This window comes from Scomber japonicus, chromosome 17 (genome assembly GCF_027409825.1).
Source record: "Scomber japonicus isolate fScoJap1 chromosome 17, fScoJap1.pri, whole genome shotgun sequence".
Taxonomy (NCBI): domain Eukaryota; kingdom Metazoa; phylum Chordata; class Actinopteri; order Scombriformes; family Scombridae; genus Scomber; species Scomber japonicus.
Genome location: NC_070594.1, coordinates 11,152,864 through 11,170,755, shown reverse-complemented (window position 1 = coordinate 11,170,755; position 17,892 = coordinate 11,152,864). Strand labels below are relative to the sequence as shown.

Below are 17,892 nucleotides of genomic sequence, written 5' to 3'. Positions count from 1 at the left end.
CATTCTATGTGTATTAACAGATATTATAGTGTTCAGTTGATTGTGATTGTAACCCACTTAATATTCCTACATGTTCATAATTCCTGCTAAACAACGCTTGTTTAGTGGTCTTTTCTCCAGGCTCTAGTTCTAACAATAAGCTTACTTGCACAACAACATCAAAGGTGATCTTTGGGGACTGTTCCTCTTCATTTTGCCTCATCCAATCTGTTGGAGGTCACTGCTAGACTTGTTGTTGACTTTCACCAAATTGCTGCACAAAGCTTACTTGCATGCACTACTGTATCATTGTAGGAAAAAACATTTTAGTGCTGCACCTAGAAATGAGAGAGAGAGAATAAGAATGGTTTGGTTCATTTCAAAAGTTGTTCTCATGACAGTGATTTGATACTTTATGAAGAGCATTGTATTTCTGCAGCAGGAAGATATTACCCTCTCAAAAGTGTATTCTGTCTTGTATATTGCACTATCAAATGTTTCAAATTTAAAACAGTGCACAGCCCTCAAGATAGGCAGCACTTAAAGAACCAGTGAGCAGGATTTAGTGGCGCCAAACAGTAAGATTGCAGATTGCTCACAGCTGAAAAATTCTCCCCTTCCCCTTCAAAGAGTGGACAACAGTGACCACAAAACTTGCAAAAGGCCCCCTCTAGGACCAGCATTTGGTTATCCATTCTTGGCTACTGTACAAACTTGATGGTGCAACATGGCAGACTCCGTGAAAGAGGACTCACTCCCTATGTAGTTATAAAGGGCTCACTCTAAGGTAGTAAAAACACAACAATTTGTATTTTCAGATGATCACACACTGAATTAAACGTACTTATGTATATCATTTTCCATTGCTGCCAAGTTTGTTTCACTATATGCCACACACAGTACCTTTAAATGATGAATGGAAGTGATTAAAAATTATTCCACACCAATAATTTTCCATAAAGTATGCACTCAACAAAAGAGCCATATTCCAATCATGGTATTTGTTCAACAATTGGGGAAATATGTGTATTTGCTTAGCTGAGGTTTGGCTGAGGAGATCAATACCACTCTTGTGTCAGTTGCTCTTCTAAATATGAGGCCATAGCTTAGCATGAATACTTAATGCAGGGTTAAACAGCTATCATGGCACTCAGTATTTAGCATGCATCTGGTTTGTTTGCTAAAAACTTAAGTGTAAATCTGACAAGTTGTGTTGCCAATTAACAGAACGCTAGCCATTTCCCCCAGCTTCCAGTCTCCATGCTAAGATAAACCAACTGGCTATAACACATTTCTCACAATGTCCAACTATTATTTTAAGAACAACAGATATTTAAGATTGATGAAGGAACTATTCTGACACCGTGGGGGTCAGTTTGTTCACTGTTTACAAAAAAAGAGACATCTTTTGTACAGCATCTCTATATTGATTGCTTTTGCAAGCATAAATCTGTTGAACACATGCAATCAATGCAATCAGCTCTGGACCACATGAACCGCAGCTGCGAGTATCTGATGTTGCTGGTGGTAAGCCAGGTCCTCTGAGCATTGTGTTTGGTTTTAGTCTCTGGTTTGTTTGTTACTCACTTTATGACTATGGGTGCATTGTGGTCTCTTTAGTGATCCTGAAATTACTGATGTATCACTGATCTGTGATAAAAAGTGTAAAAAAAGAACCATCTGCTACCTCTAAACCCTTACAAAAAACAGCATCAGTCTTCAACACTTTCTCTGAATAACAGCAACTTTTCATCGCCTCCTACTGTGCTCAAGCGCTACCCTGAAACCATGGTGATGATATTTATTATAGGGATGCGGTGTCAAATGTTAGATTGCCAATGGCTCCAACTGATGCAAAGTGCTGCTACCACCTTTACTTTGACATCGTCTTATCTCCCTCCTCTTATGGTTATCATCCTTCCATTGACCAATCTATTCATCTACACTGTACATTCTGTTACGACCGCTCTCTCTCCCTCTCATCCTCCCATGGTGCTCTTTGACAGCCCATTCCACCCACAGTCCACCTGTCTAAGGTGGCACGAAAGTGACACAGGGTCCATCCTTCTGTACACACAAACAAAAACTAGATACCAGCTATTTCGTCTGAGTATGACAACAATTGCTTTTGCTTTTCTCAGTGGATCCTTGACTGATTTAACACTGCTCTTGTGTTATTTTTCCTTTCAGAGATAACTTGCCGTGAAGACTTTCTCCCAGGCGGCTGCATCTCCCAATTTGCTTGACCAGGCATCATTTGAATAACTGTTGGGAAGCTCGCATGGGTTCCATATTAATGATTTCATATCCTGTAGGGTGCCATGACTAGATGAGACATTAGAGGACCAGTGTCAGACTCCAGATGTGATTGGTAGGCCGAAGTGGGCAGTGTGGCATAACACGGGCGGGAAAAGCTGCTATGATACATCAAAGGGTCAGCCACTGGAAATAGCCATGGCAACCAGTCCGCCTCACCATGACATCGCCACAGAGGGCAAACACACGGCGTGAGGTCTTTTAGGATACCATAAAGCATTGACTCAGATATGAAATAGACTGTCTGAGAAAGACAAAAAGCTCCCTCAGACACACACACACACACACACACACACTATATATACACACACACACACACACACACACACACACTATATACACACTACATACACACATATACTCTATATTCAACATTTCTCTCTAGAACATCTTGTTGATAGAATATTGTCTACCACAGTGCACTGTATGCTCTTCTGCACTTTACTGTTGTTTATATACAGAACTTTATAACCTAGTTTCCAGTTACTATGGTTACCCCATGCTCAGCAAATGGGTGTCTCCTTATCATAGAGAGAGAGAGAGAGAGAGAGAGAGAGAGAGAGAGAGAGAGAGAGAGAGAGGTGTTTGCTATGAATGTATTTGGTAAAACTCAATTGCATCTTGTAATTTAGTTGAAACAGAATAAGATTTTAATTTGTTGTTGTCCAGTTAAAAGAAAAGCGAAAAACACATAAACACTGACAAAACACAGAGTTATAAAATGATACGAAAGCAGAGATGCAGTAGTAGCAACTGTGCTGAATATTCAGCCTGAAGGATGACAGTAGTATTGTTAACTGTATATGGTTCTATGGAGACACTGTGTGTATAATATGTCAGAAGTCATCATTAGCCTTGAAACAGAAATAATAGAAGTAGGTCACTCAAAGAACAAAGAAAAAGATGGTTATAGTTAAAGCACTGATCAAATGAATGGAATCTAATAGTTCAAGTGGGAGCCTTGAGGTACATGGGCAATGAGCTGCCCTTGTTTTTTGCTGGGGACCCATTTTAAATGTTAAGGAAGACATTTGAACAGTTGTCTACAAATCACTCATTGGGTTAGTCTTCACTCTCAACATCACACCCTGGTACTAGATTCTCTCTCAAACCTTTCTCAGATCATCACCTTTGCAAGTTACATAACTAGCACTATCCAGTCCTCGCTGTCAGATCTGTATATACAGTCAGTTAGATGTACAGCAACCTTCATCAGCCCCTACACACCCTATCCATTACTCAGTTCAGCTCCTCCCATCAGGTCGATGTTATAAAACCTTCTTGCCACAACTACTACAACTAAATATGAATATACTAAATATTCAAAAAGTCATTCATTGTAATTGCCATTAAAATTACAAACAAGCAGTGAAGGATTTATTAATCTCTCATGTTTGTACTTTGGCACTTCAGCCTTACTGTACATCTTACTGTAGTCATGGACTCAGACCTGAATTTCAACAAAGTCATCCCACAAACAATCAATATATCAATAATTAAAAGACTTATGTCTCAGCAGGATTTGAAGAAATTTGTCCATGCATTTATCTTCAGTAGACTCAACTACTGTAACTGAGTCTTTACAGGTTTCCCAAAAAAGTCTATCAGACAGCTGCAGTTGATTCAGAACATTGCTGTTCAGGTCCTCACTAAGACTAAGAAAATGGATCATATCACTCCAGTTCTCCGATCCCTACACTGTCTCTCTGTTTGTCGAAGAATAGACTTTAAAATACTGCTGTTGATTTCCAAAGCATTAAATGGATCAGGGCCAAAGTACATTTCTGATCTGCTGCTACGTAATGAACCATCCAGACCTCTCTGGTCGTCTAGGGCATGTCTGCTTTCTATCCCCAGAGTCAAGACCAAACATGGAGAAGCAGCATTCAGTTTTTATGTTCCACATATCTGAAACAAACTCCCAAATGACTGCAGGTCTGCTCCAACTCTCAGTTCTTTTAAATCACAGCTGAAATCCACTGTAATTTTTTTCTCCTGTTTTATCTGTCTTATTCTATTAACTTGATATTATTACCAAGACACATTTTAATTGTATTTAAATGTCTTTTATATCCTGCCTTGCTGCATTTCATGTTTTATATTGTTGAAATGTGCTATACAAATAAACCTGCCTTGTCTTGCCTTGCCTATTTCTGTAGGGGCTCTAGAGATGGCAATATTGGTCTGTTGGTTGGTTGGTCCACAACTACTGAATGGACTACCGTGAAACTTACTACAGATATTAAAGTGTCCAAAGGATGAATCCTACTAACTTTGGTGCCCCATGACTTTTCATCAAGCCATTTTATCGAGCCATAATCCACTATATGAGGCAAGATAATATTATAACAGTGCTTCCAGCAAAGGAATTATCCATTTTTCTTGTCCCACTCCACAGGGAGGTCAAAGGCCAAGGTGAGCTACAGAACTCTGCCCTGAAGCAACTGGACTTAAAGATGTCTTGTTTAAGGATGTCTTGCTTAAGGACGCTTCAGCAGTGTGGACCTGGAAACTTGGTGACCGAAGCTCTTGAATTAGGGACTCCACTTTAGAATTCTGCAACATTTATGTGCCTGCATGAATATATGTGAGCAAATCATTAGACCATGATCCTAATGATGCTGCTTACACACCGTGGTAAAATGAGGTGAAGTACCCACTTACAGATGTAGAGGCTGATGACAAATGGCTGTGACCTTGACTACATGGTAATGGTGGAGTCATTGTTGCCAGTAGTGAAGCCACAACAATATCATTGCATCAACTAAGCCTGAGATCATGTACAGTGAGACCTTATACATGTGCATTGTGATTAAACATGACAAAATGGTTACTGTTAGGTTACGGCAGATCTGCTGCTGTGGTTTCAATTTGTCTTAACACTGAGCTCATAAATCTGCCTTATTTGAATATTTCAAATGTATTTCCATGGAAACAGGACCAGAAAAACAGTACATTACATAAAGTGATTACATGCTTCAACATCCTATAAAAATTTATATATCCCATCAGGCCTACTTAGTGCAGATTTTGTTCTTAGTAGAATTACACACATTAATCATAGAAAGTTAAGACAACCTCTATCTGAGATACAGTATGTATAGCTTACAGAATATTGTGTATCTAAATCACCTTGTGTGTCTCTTGTGACGACAACCAGAGAACTAAAAGAGGGGATACTATATTTCTTTTAGCTTCTAGTTCATATCTAAAATATATTTAAAGGAACTTCACTGCTTATTATCAAATATTAGCCAGCTTTCCACAGGACACTGCAGGACATTGCTTTTATTGTATTTGATCTACAAGCAAAACTGATTTTAAAGTGATTTTACTTCAAACACAACTCACAACTTGGATTGGGCTTGCTTTTTAATCTCTCATTTTGCTGTCTTAATGCTAAACTTAGCTAACCAGTGGCTGGCTATAGCTTGTCGTACAGATGAGCGGTATCAGTCTTCTAATTGAATTCTTAGCGAGAAAGAAGTGTATTTCCTCAAATGTTGAATGAGTGCCCACTAACCCTGAATCACCCTCATAAGGTAATTTAAACCAATATAGCTTATAAAGTGGCAGGGTAGCAGACAGTGAGTTGAGGCTATGTCAAGTCAAGAGACAATGATGACACTAGCAGTTACATAAAATGCAGTGAAGCAAGTGAAAATGATGGACACAGCAAGGCCATTTATTGCTAGAACTGCAAAGAAAGCGGCCTCTACAGTAGGTGACAACAGCAAAGTCACATATAGGCAAGGTTATGCATTTGTCGTTGTGTCTGTTTGTGTGCATAAATTAGGAAATGACATGTATGCACACCCACATGCTTGCTTGTGAATGCCCAAACTCAGTCACAGTTAATGACCTGTAATCAAAGCCGTATATGCACAAGCATGAATCCATAGTGTATGTGCGCTGATTCTTTCTAGTGATCAGGGTTTTATCAATTTAAATTTTATGCCAGTTTATCAAACTACAGTCACTGAAAACAGGAAGACCTCAGGTCTCAGTCGACAAACTCTTTACTGCTTAAATTCGAACTGACCCCTAACTGCAGGAAACACAGCATTAGAAGGAAGCTTTACAAATGTAATGGGGGCTGACTCAATACCCATCTGTCTAGTATGATTTATTTTAGTTATAAAACCACCACGGTCCCAATAGTCTCCTGTGATTCATAAAATAGAACATAATGGTAAATTAATCTAATATTTATATGCAGAATGCAGCTAGCTATTAGTAACCCTTGGCAACAAAGTCCAGCTCCAATATAAAGTCGGAGAGTTGAAGGTATTTTAAAAATAAACTTGAAAAAACATCAAAATAATGACCTCAGTGTTGATTTTCACCCAAGCTCAACTGTGAATTGTCAGTGAATGTGTTTTCTAGTTTTGCTAACACTCTTGGAAGAGCAGCAACAGCTTTTCACTGTAATTGACAACAAGAGAGTCTGGCTGGAAGCAGTCAGTTTGGCTCTCCATAGCTATGGGACTGGAAACAACTTCCCAAAAACAGGCTGATTTAGTACAAAGGAACACACATTGAGAGGTGTAACTTACAGTTTCCACAGTGAGAAATGTGAAACACAGATATTTAGAGGAAACAGATCTTATTCAATGTCCCCGTCCCTGGGGTGGAATTAATGAAATAATTAATTGCACGTGCTTTAGTACTGTATAATAGAACAGTGTACTATAAACTATGTAATAGTATATCATATATTATATTATACTATAGCATAATACAGTATTAAAAAGGTACTATATAGATATATTGTATAGTATAGTAAAGTATAGTATAGTATAGTATAGTATAGTATAGTGTAGTATAGTGTAGTGTAGTGTAGTGTAGTGTAGTGTAGTATAGTATAGTATAGTATAGTATAGTATGGTATATTATAGTATAGTATAGTATAATATAGTATGGTATGGTATATTATAGTATAGTATAGTATAGTATAGTATGGTATGGTATATTATAGTATAGTATAGTATAATATAGTATGGTATGGTATATTATAGTATAGTATAGTATAGTATAGTATGGTATGGTATATTATAGTATAGTATAGTATAATATAGTATGGTATGGTATGGCATAGTATAGTATAGTATAGTATAGTATAGTACAGTACAGTATAGTATAGTATAATATAGTATAGTATAGTACAGTATAGTACAGTACAGTACAGTATAGTATAGTATAGTACAGTACAGTACACTACAGTACAGTATAGTATAATATAGTATAGTATAGTACAGTATAGTACAGTACACTACAGTACAGTATAGTATAATATAGTGTAGTATAGTATAGTATAGTACAGTATAGTACAGTACAGTACACTACAGTACAGTATAGTATAATATAGTATAGTATAGTATACGCATAACAGTTTACTTATCACTGATAGCTGTTAACAGTCACTCCAGACCCACATCAGTTTCTATGAGAGGACAAACAACACTGCAATCTCCAAATAATTACCACTGAAAAATCAATACTTTGCTGTGCGGTATGGATTCGGCCCAGTCTATAAAATCAGTCATGATGTGGCTGTAATCAAGGTGTGAGTCACGTACAAAGCAAATAATCAAGTAAACTGTTTATGTTCACTTGTGTTATTTAGTCTGATATTTCCTGTATTTATCAATTGCTCACACCTCTTTAATGACTATAATAACTCCTCTAACTTCTCGTATTTCCCCATAATGTTACTATTTTAACAACCGTCATGCTCCCGATTGTTCAATTTTGTCTAATGTCTAATTCCTGCAGGTGCTTGTCCTATAATAAAACTACTCCATATTTTTCATTTATTTCGCCTTCCCACACACTCATAACTGTGGCTTAGATGACCAGAAGGTGTCTTATGTGACCAAAGATTGGCAAATCAGTATGTATGAGCATGAAACATTTGCATATATGAGAAAGCAATGTTATTGGTCATGATTAAGTGAATCTTCCTAAATTAATATATCTCATCATATTTTCATTTTTTCAATGAGATTCCCCATTAAAGTAACATCTTATTTATAAAGCATCCTTTTACATGTCCAAGATAGATTAGATTGGTTCCACATACACTGTTTAAATATGCTGTATGTTATTTTGAGTGTGAGATTTTTTGCACTCTTGTCTTGTTCTACCCACAACATGGGAATAATCATGAAAACTGTCCAAGCTTATGAGCAACTTGCTATTCAAAAGGCAGCTTGTTGTTATGTTTGCAATAATCATTCCAGACAGACTGCAAATTCTTCTTCTTCTGCTGAACATCCTGTCCTTAGGAAGTGTTGAATCATGAGCTAACCGTGGCTTAATTAAACAGAAGTAGGAATGCAATTGTTTTCAAGTCACCAAGCAAGTAATTAAGTCACCTAATTATCAAGAATAGTGTTAATAATTGCACTTTCCTCTTTTAGTATTTTTGTAAGGAAATGCCCAAACTTACTAATTTTGTTGGCTATTGATTTTAGTTTAATGGAGTTTGTCAATTACACTCATGAGCTAAAATATTTCCAATGCATGACAACAGATTATTTTTTTTACTTCAGGTTACTATTTTAAAACAGGTTCACAAGTCTTCTCATGCATCACATGTCATATCTTCTATAACAACTAATGTAAATGCACATTGATGTACTTCATGTAATTTACTTTATTAATCTTCGAGGTGAAATTTAAAATGTCAAAGCAGCAATACATGGCACAGACATGGCACAAAGGCAGCAAACGTAGAAATCACACAAAATACCTAAGAATACATAAAAACACACCCTCCCACCTTCAGCATAAAAAAGTTAAACATACTAAAAGTGTACATTATGGCAACTTTAACATGACCTAAAAAGGCTGCAGCTCTGTCCATGGTTCTGAAACGGCCTTCCACTCGTCATCATTTTGTCAAACTCCCAATTTTACAGAAATAGCTCTCTTGTTGTCCCTGCGATCTTGAATAATTTATTTCGAACCGACGTTCCGTTGTGACATTTGCTCTCATCGTCCCCGGGTAAGCATGGGCAGGAGCATGAATCCCTCATCAGAGCTCGAAAATGTCATATGATATTGATCTCACTATGCAAACACGCTCTATATTGTCAGGATCAAACCTCGAAAGTTGGGGTCAGGTCAGACATTGGCAGGTCAGTTCGGACTCATTATCAGATTCGGGTCTTATGAAATTTGGAGATTATTAAAGAAATGTAACATATCTAGAAACATGGAGTTTACATGAAGTGATGAATGGACAGAGGCTTTAAGTTTCTTAATGTGTTGGTGGTCAATCCACGGTGCGTAAAACGCGCGCTCCGGGGTGGGGACTTATTTGGAGAGGCAGGACCAGAGAGTACAACAGCACGACTCTCCGTATCCACAGGTTGCTGCGGGGCTCTCATCCTCCTATCTGAGAGTACAGCCGGTGGAGATTAACTGAGAAGGGGTTAGAAGACACTTTGGCTGAAGGATTTGGATTTGGACCACAAATGGACGCTCATGAGCAAAATGAAAAATCCAAAACCTTGGACGAATCGATTAGCACCTGCCTAACAATTACATTATATTGCGCAGCACTTTTTTCTGTCGCCAACCAACCTTTTGTCAACGTTTCTTCCAAGGACTGTGCGTTTTATTCGAGAGCAACATGCCACAGGTCCCTCACAGCAGCTGCACCACGGTGACAACAGCAACATAATGGCATGTAGGAACGGTTGCTGCTGCGGCTCCGGTCCAATAAATGAAGATAACGCGAGGTTCCTGCTTCTGGCGTTGTTCATCATCATCTATCTCCTTTGTGGGGCCGCTGTCTTCTCAGCGCTGGAGCAGCCAAAAGAGCGAGAGGCGAAGGAGCGCTGGGCGCAGAGGTTCGAGCATTTTAGTCAGAAGTATAACCTGAGCAAGAAAGACTTGAATAACTTCCTCAGGAACTATGAGGAGGCGAACGTAGCGGGTATTCGTGTGGACACCATCAGACCTCGATGGGACTTCTCCGGCGCGTTTTACTTCGTGGGAACTGTGGTTTCGACCATTGGTGAGACACAAAAAGGCGTTTAAAAACCTGTAAAATGTAATTTCTTAGTCGGAGCTGTCACCCATTTCTGAAAACATATGCATTTGAAAATGTAATGTCTCTTATAGGACATTTCCATTTATTAACTTGTGCGTGTGTTTTGTGTGTTTTATGCATGTGATTATAGCATATTTTCTTTACACTAAAATAGTGTCTTGCATAGTGTGTTTTTTTACGGAGACACTCTAACTACTAACTACCATACCAAGACCAAGAGTTACTCCTTTATCATGAGCCAAAAAGACACATTTTATTCTCTCTCTCTGTGTATGTATTTTATATTAACTTAAACTAATCTGTGAACTGCAATTCAACGTTCACATAATGCAAAGGAAGCCTGTTAGTTACCATCACGACAATCTTTGCAAAATACTTTTTTCACATAACATATTTTGATCTGTCTTTGCAGAAAAAATACATGTGTAACAAATAACATTAATGACATAAGTGAAATGAAGCAATAAGGAATGATCAGTTAGTGTTTGAGGAGTCAGAATGCTCCTGTGAGAAAGGTCTGTTCATGAATAGAGCTTCCAAGGCCTATTCCTTTCTTGTTTGTGTTCATGCATGTTTACTCTTGAGTGATTCACACACTGGGTACATTATCTACTGTGCAGCATTTCTTAGCCTTGATGTCACGCTTACAATCTGAGCGGAAAATAATAGAATGCAATCATCAGAGCAACATTTGCTCCTGACAATCTGTTCTCAGTGTCAGCACTGGCTGCTGTGTTCAGGATGCTCTAGACAGACTTTCTGACAGCATTAGAGGCGTCAATGACCTTATGGTAAACAAGAGTCAACAAGAGGAGGCATCATAGTGGCCAAAATAGCAAAGTTGTACACGGTGACAATAAATCAATTGATATTTTGTCGTTGATACTGTTCGTCTCTTTTCATTTTCTTATCACCTGATTCTTTCAACATCTTTCACTTGCATTGGAGCGAACTGATTCATGATGGTTGACATCTTGGCAGGCCCTGTGATTGGCTGTCTGGTTCAGACCATATAAATGAGAGTGATGGTGATGGATGATGAGAGCCATAATGAACACATTTTCCAACTGAGCACATTTTATACTGAAATAATCTCTTCATTCAGTGTCAGATTTTACTGAGTGGAGGTGGCCTAAAAATCTTCAAGATTCAATTTTTATTTCATTTTCATTCATACTAAAAGTCCAGGCTCCTCTGCGCATATATCTATCCCCCCTGCAATAAAGAAGACATCCCAATTTTTGATCTCACAAACTGTCACATCTTGATGATTTGTCTTTTTTGAATGCATTGACATGTGGCTCCACACTCATTGGCTATAGCACTACAAGGTGCAGTGTGAGGTTGTAACACTGTAAGTACATGATGTATTTGCTGATGTAATGAGACTAATTCCCATCTCTGATCTTATGAAGCAGCACCATCATATCATTACTTAATGATGTCATTATACCCCTCTATAGAGATACTGTATGTGTGATATCTCATTTGTTACTCAGAAACCAGTTTCTCAAGTTAATCAAAGGGCTTTTCTAATATTTAATTCATGTTAAGTCTCATCAAGAAAATCAGTTTTTATCCTTGTCAGGTTGCTTTTTCTTTTTTCTTCATTGTATCTAACTCTTCTGTCTCTCAGTTTAGGAATCAATAGCTGAAGTGTAGTAGCTGAAGGGAAACCCAACAAACACTTCATCAATGATGCCCTCTGATTTTTTTTGCATCCTCAAGGAGAGCACTGTGTGCGTCACAGCTAGAAGAGCACAACAGAGCGTTGAATCTTTTGAATACCTAAAACCTATGCATAGACAGAGCATTATGCACATATACTATATCACATTTAGAGTTCCACTGATTCAGAGATTCCAGTTTCTGAATGGCAAAAAACTGTGATCTGCAAAATCATGAACTTTATTTCCCTAAATTGTCTTTATTAAAATATATAACACTGTGTATAACTTGAGTAACTGTTACATTTAAAGCAATAGTTTGATATTTACGGAAAGAATGAAATGAGAAGATTGAGATCAATTCCAGTTGTCTCAATCTAATTTAACTTTCAAAAAGAAGCCAAATATGTATATTTCTCAAAATATTGTAAGTACTGCTTTAAACATTTTTCTTGTTGTTTTAGCAAGAAAATCATGATTCAAATTGCAATTAGAAAGAAAAGGTCAGGACTGCGTAGCACAACCCAGCACCCCCATCAACACTTACTGCAGTCGCTGCTTTTTTGCCACGCAGATCTCATGACACAGATGTCATACTGACACAGAAGCACACTAGTTGATCCCCTTTCTTTAATGCAGTGTATAATTTATTAAACAGGTCAAGTGACTCATACAAACAATGGGGAAAGAAAAACACATCTATAAAATCCAACCCATTAGGCTTTATCACTGTGTTTGGAAGATAACGCTACCTCCAGCTCAATTAGCACCTTGAGAACCAATTTGAATGTGGAGGCAATCAAATCCTCCACAAGAGGTCTGCCTCCAGCGCAGTAGCAATTAGTCATGCTGCAAAGTATGTTTTTTCTTATGAAACAAGATACACTAACACTTATTTGTTAGTAGCTTGCTGCTGCTGTCTCATTTTAAGCTGCCATACCTGTCAACAAGCAAATCGTGACAAAAGTACAGTAGATATTCAGATTTTCAACAATTTAGTAAACTTGCGAGGTGAGAAATTGAGAGCAGACAGACAAGTGGTGCACTTTAGGCACTATATGAAAGATAAAAAGGAGACATCAGTGGGATGGGTGCATTCAATAGAGAGACTTCTCACTTTGGCTCCCATGTTTTTTCCCCTGCCGGTTCACAATAGACGAAAAGCGACTTGGTTTCCCTCCTGGTGCGAACCAGTAAAATGGACTCAAACCCCAAAAATAAGAGAAAATGATCAAATTGAGAATGACTGAAAATACCTCAGCTCTTGCTGATGCGAGTGTGAGTGACAGAGCGATTGAGAAAGGTAGAGGGAGGGAGAACGTGTCACCAATAGCAACCAAGTAAAGTGAAGCAGTTGTGTTGTCTGGGTATAATTTTCACTTAAAAGAAGAGGAGATCAGTAATTAGCCATCATTGTTTGTTAATGACAGAGAGGATGTGAATTTGGTTTAAAAGGTAAGTCAAAGCAGCTGGAGGCAGTGACCCCACTAATCCTCCCCCTGAGTGGTCCAGTATGTGTGCGTGTGCCTGTGTGTGTCTGTGTGTGTGTGTGTGTGTGTGTATGTGTGTGTGTGTGTGTGTGTGTGTGTGTGTGTGTGTGTGTGTGTGTGTGTGTGTGTGTGTGAAAGTAGAAGAGACTTTTCCAAGTGAAAGTAATGCTTTGATATAAAGGGATCATTTTATTCTTTTCCATTATTCAACAAGTGGCTGCTGTTCAGGGCCACTTACACATTTCCCATCTCCTCCTAGTGTTCACATCTTTTAATCTTGTCATAGTAACAAGTAAAAGAGATTTCTACTTATTCAATGCTGTTTCTGTATATCTAAGGGTTTGGCATGACCACTCCTGCCACCATTGGAGGAAAAGTCTTCCTGATGTTCTACGGCCTGCTCGGCTGCGCTGCCACCATTCTCTTCTTCAACCTCTTTCTGGAGCGTGTCATCACCGTCATCGCCGTCGTCCTCAAGTCCTGTCACGAACGTCACCATAACAAGGCTGTGCTTCCACAAAATGGCCGGCGTTTATCAGAGGGGGGTAGACCAGGTGGAGCTGGTGGAGCTGGGGGAGGTGGAGGTGGAAAAGGACAGGATCTTGCTGGCTGGAAGCCTTCAGTCTACTGTGTCATGCTCATCCTTGGAGTGGCAGCCATCTTGGTGTCCTGCTGCGCCTCACTCATGTACTCAGCAGCTGAGGGCTGGGGTTATCTGGACTCACTCTACTTCTGCTTTGTGGCCTTCAGTACCATCGGCTTTGGAGATATGGTGAGCAGCCAGCGGGTTGTTTATGAGGGCTATGCCACAGCTGTGTACCGGTTGGGCAACTTCTTCTTGATCTTGACCGGTGTCTGCTGCATCTACTCCCTCTTCAACGTCATCTCCATCGTCATCAAGCAGGTCCTCAACTGGCTGCTGAGGAGGCTGGAGGCCCCCTGCCGCTGCTGTTTCCCCAGGAGGGGTCACCACCCTCATCGGCACCCCCGACGGAACGTAGTGGCTCCGGGCCACCTGCGTGCCCGCAGAGACCCCTCCATCGAGACAGATGCCATCAACGAGAGTGAGACTGACACTGGCCGCAGGATGTCTGGGGAGATGATCTCCATGAGAGACTTCCTAGCAGCTAATAAGGTGAGAGCCTTGAGGCTGGAGACCACAGCTTGTGTGACTTTCCACCTGTCGAATGTAATCACATGTTATTACTAGAAAGTTATTCAGGTATTTTCAAAGGTAATTTGATTAAACGAGTGGCAGAAAAATCATTAAGTTAATAATCTTCTTGCTCTATTGTTGTGCTCACTGCAGTCAATAACTCTGCTCTCAGTCATCTCCCTCACTTGATGATACTTGATTACAACATGATTGTCAGTGCCGGAACCTTCTGTGAACTTAACATACGTGCAACATATAAATATCATAGCCTGTGTATTCCTCTTACTATCATAAATATTAAATCTACTTGGTAATTAATTCAATAACATGAAAATGTAGAAGATCAAAATTGAGCTGTGATAGTTTGACCCAGGTTGTTTTGAAAAGAGTATATTAGCCTTAATTAATGGCTTTATTAAGAAATAATTTATAGGTAATTTGAGTTGCCAGGTTGTGGAAAATCCCCCTCCAGCATTAAACTTGTTTTTATCTTTTTTGTTATGTTTGTTTGTTGTTTTTATCTCTTTAGTTCATCAAGAGAACCCCTCTAGACTGCATCACATCTGGACCAAAATCCATTTATATTATTAACATTTACAATTTCAGACTTGATGGATTACTATGAAAAACATCTATTAAGGACTTACTAACATTTACAACTGCATTAGATTATTAGAAAATGATTGTAAGACATTATTTATAATGGCTTATATTTGTTCTATAAACTAGATGTAAATTAATTAAGCATTGTAACAGAATGAATTCATGCTTATAATCCTTTACAAAAGACAAATGATCAGAAAATGCTACACAAATGTGAGATAGTGTGTTTGATGTTTTGAGTCGTCTATAGATTCATTTTTGTTGCTGTTTTGAAAATGTCTCTGAATGCTATCAGCCTCGCTGCAGTAACCCTTTCAACAGTCCTTGTAGACACTCAAAGGTGTCCATACATTTACATAACTCCTACCCCCCAACCTTTCAGACATGAGGGATGAACAGAGCATGCTGCTGAATGGTGCTCTCTCACCCTATGATTATTCTACACTTGGTCAGGGACAAAATCTGAATTTTCACACTTGACAAACAGCTTGAATGTTTGCACTGAGAAAATCAGAAGGTGAAATAAATGGTAAGATGTTTTAGAGAGGATGCGATCAAAGTGACAGAAACATGGGGTGATGACACTAAACACAGACACAGATGAGTCCAAATTCAAACACAGTAAGTCATTTTTATATTCAGTGAAATTACAATGTCATTATATATTCAAGTTTAACAGTCGACTTCACTTGAAGAGAACTGTACATAAGTACATTTGAATTATCCCATATTAAAATGCTTCTTATTCACTTCACAGCTGCTCTTGAGATACATTTGTCATTTATTACAGATGAGTAAGACTAGGCAAATTGAAAATCGCACTCCCTCACACTGGTACACACAACCTGATTTGAATAAAACACATTGTAACTCGGGTACAAATGCACTTATTCCAAATGATTTTAAAGAGCTGTTTAATGTCAGAACTTTTTTCACATGTTGCAGAAGTCATTGCAAAAGACAACATGCTTTTTGGACAGTGAATACGAGGAAACCAATAAGAAAAAATCTGATATGATGATGATAAAATCTGTAGCTACAAACATGTTATGAATGAGTCCCATTGATTAAGTTAACAGTGTGTAAAACAGCTCCACTTTATTGGATTTATTATCAATTCATCACAAGTAAAACAACATTACACATCCATTGTGTACATTTTCTATGCATGGCTTTGTAAAAAAGGAAAGGTAAAATTTGTTTTCTATTGATAATCCATGTTCAGTATTTGTCATCTCTGTTTACACCAGAGGAGAGGAAATTATGCAATATGCTTACTCTATATAGTACACCTATGAAATCTGACGTGCCTGCCACTAACATTTATGGCTTCACAGGTCACACGTACTGCCTCTAAACACTGACAGTGAATCCTTCCTCATCTTTTGATTTCTGTACCTCATCTTTCGATTTCTGTACCTCTGCCCCCCAGGTAAATTTGGCTATTATGCAGAAGCAGCTATCTGAGATGGCCATCGGACACCCGCGCCAGTCCAGCTCCAGCTCGCGTCAGAATGGTTTCTCGGGAGGTGTGGGCGCCCTAGGCATCATGAACAACCGGCTGGCAGAGACTAGTGTGGACAGATAGGATAAACAGTGTGGATCCTTTTTGAAAGGATGCAAAAAGCTGAGAGGATGAAACTAGTGAGGACATGTTGGCACTGAGGACTGCCCTCCTGGAAAAAAAAAGACAAGATATGGGGGGTGGTGTACAAGAATGGACTCATGACTACATAATATATATATTCCATCGACACACAGGTTGACCCACAGCAGCTACTATACTGCCTGGAATCAAACCATTGTAGCACAATTTCACATCAAGAACATGGCTACATCAATGATGTATGATAGTTTGCTGAAGTCTCACATCTGGACCAGGCTCAGTGGAGGAATTTTCCCCTATGAGGATTTCAGTTTCCATGGTGATAAAAAGCCTGCCTAGAGCTCTTATATCTAAGCTTTAAAGACCTGATTCACTACATGCTACTTCACACCTAACTGCAAATTCCACTCATACACAGTACATTTCAACATCCCTGACCACTTCCTCACTGTATGTCACTGTAAAAGATATTAATGAGAAAAAACATAGCTTTAATAAACTGTCTGTTTCTTGGTTTTGTGTACAGTAGTCATTACATAAAACAGGCTGAGATGTAGAGAATAAAACAAGAAGCCCAATTTGTGGATAGCTGAATGTGTATCTTGAACACAGACAGCATCATTTTATAATCAGATTATCATTGATGCTCACATCCAAATCATTCTCATATTCTGACTAATGTTTTCGAGCCATATTATATCCTGTTCAATGGTCTCTATCATTGTCATCTGTTCAATGGCCTCTACGCGCAACCCACCCAAAAAAAAAGGAACCTATTCAGAAACCAAACAGACCTGAACTGAAGCTGAATGCATGATATTGTCTGAGATAAAAAACCTATTATATAAGACTGTTGTTAAATCTTTGTTTGCTGCACATTATCTAAGCATACTGGTGGGGCACAGATGCAGACATGAGGACATTTTCACACCCTGATGTTGTCCAGAGTCCAGACCTGTAGGTGGTGTGATATTGATATAAATGCAGTGAAAGAATTTGGGGCTCATTATTTG

The 17,892-nt window shown here is 38.7% G+C and overlaps 1 protein-coding gene across 1 annotated transcript; it reads left to right on the top strand.

Annotated features, from left to right (window-relative positions):
• Positions 1-9,984: 9,984 nt before the first annotated feature.
• On the top strand, positions 9,985-16,861 carry kcnk13b (potassium channel, subfamily K, member 13b). The gene is made up of 3 exons (XM_053337152.1): positions 9,985-10,321; positions 13,853-14,649; positions 16,706-16,861. Exons 1-3 carry the CDS (start codon positions 9,985-9,987, stop codon positions 16,859-16,861), a joined length of 1,290 nt encoding a protein of 429 aa, XP_053193127.1.
• Positions 16,862-17,892: the final 1,031 nt, after the last annotated feature.

What these genes read in the sequence shown, in the direction of transcription:
- kcnk13b (XM_053337152.1), top strand. Translation starts at nt 9,985, where the DNA reads ATGGCATGTAGGAACGGTTGCTGCTGCGGCTCCGGTCCAATAAATGAA. An exon ending in AACTGTGGTTTCGACCATTG is followed by an intron (nt 10,322 to 13,852) that starts GTGAGACACAAA and finishes TGTATATCTAAG; the next exon opens with GGTTTGGCATGACCACTCCT. An exon ending in ACTTCCTAGCAGCTAATAAG is followed by an intron (nt 14,650 to 16,705) that starts GTGAGAGCCTTG and finishes TCTGCCCCCCAG; the next exon opens with GTAAATTTGGCTATTATGCA.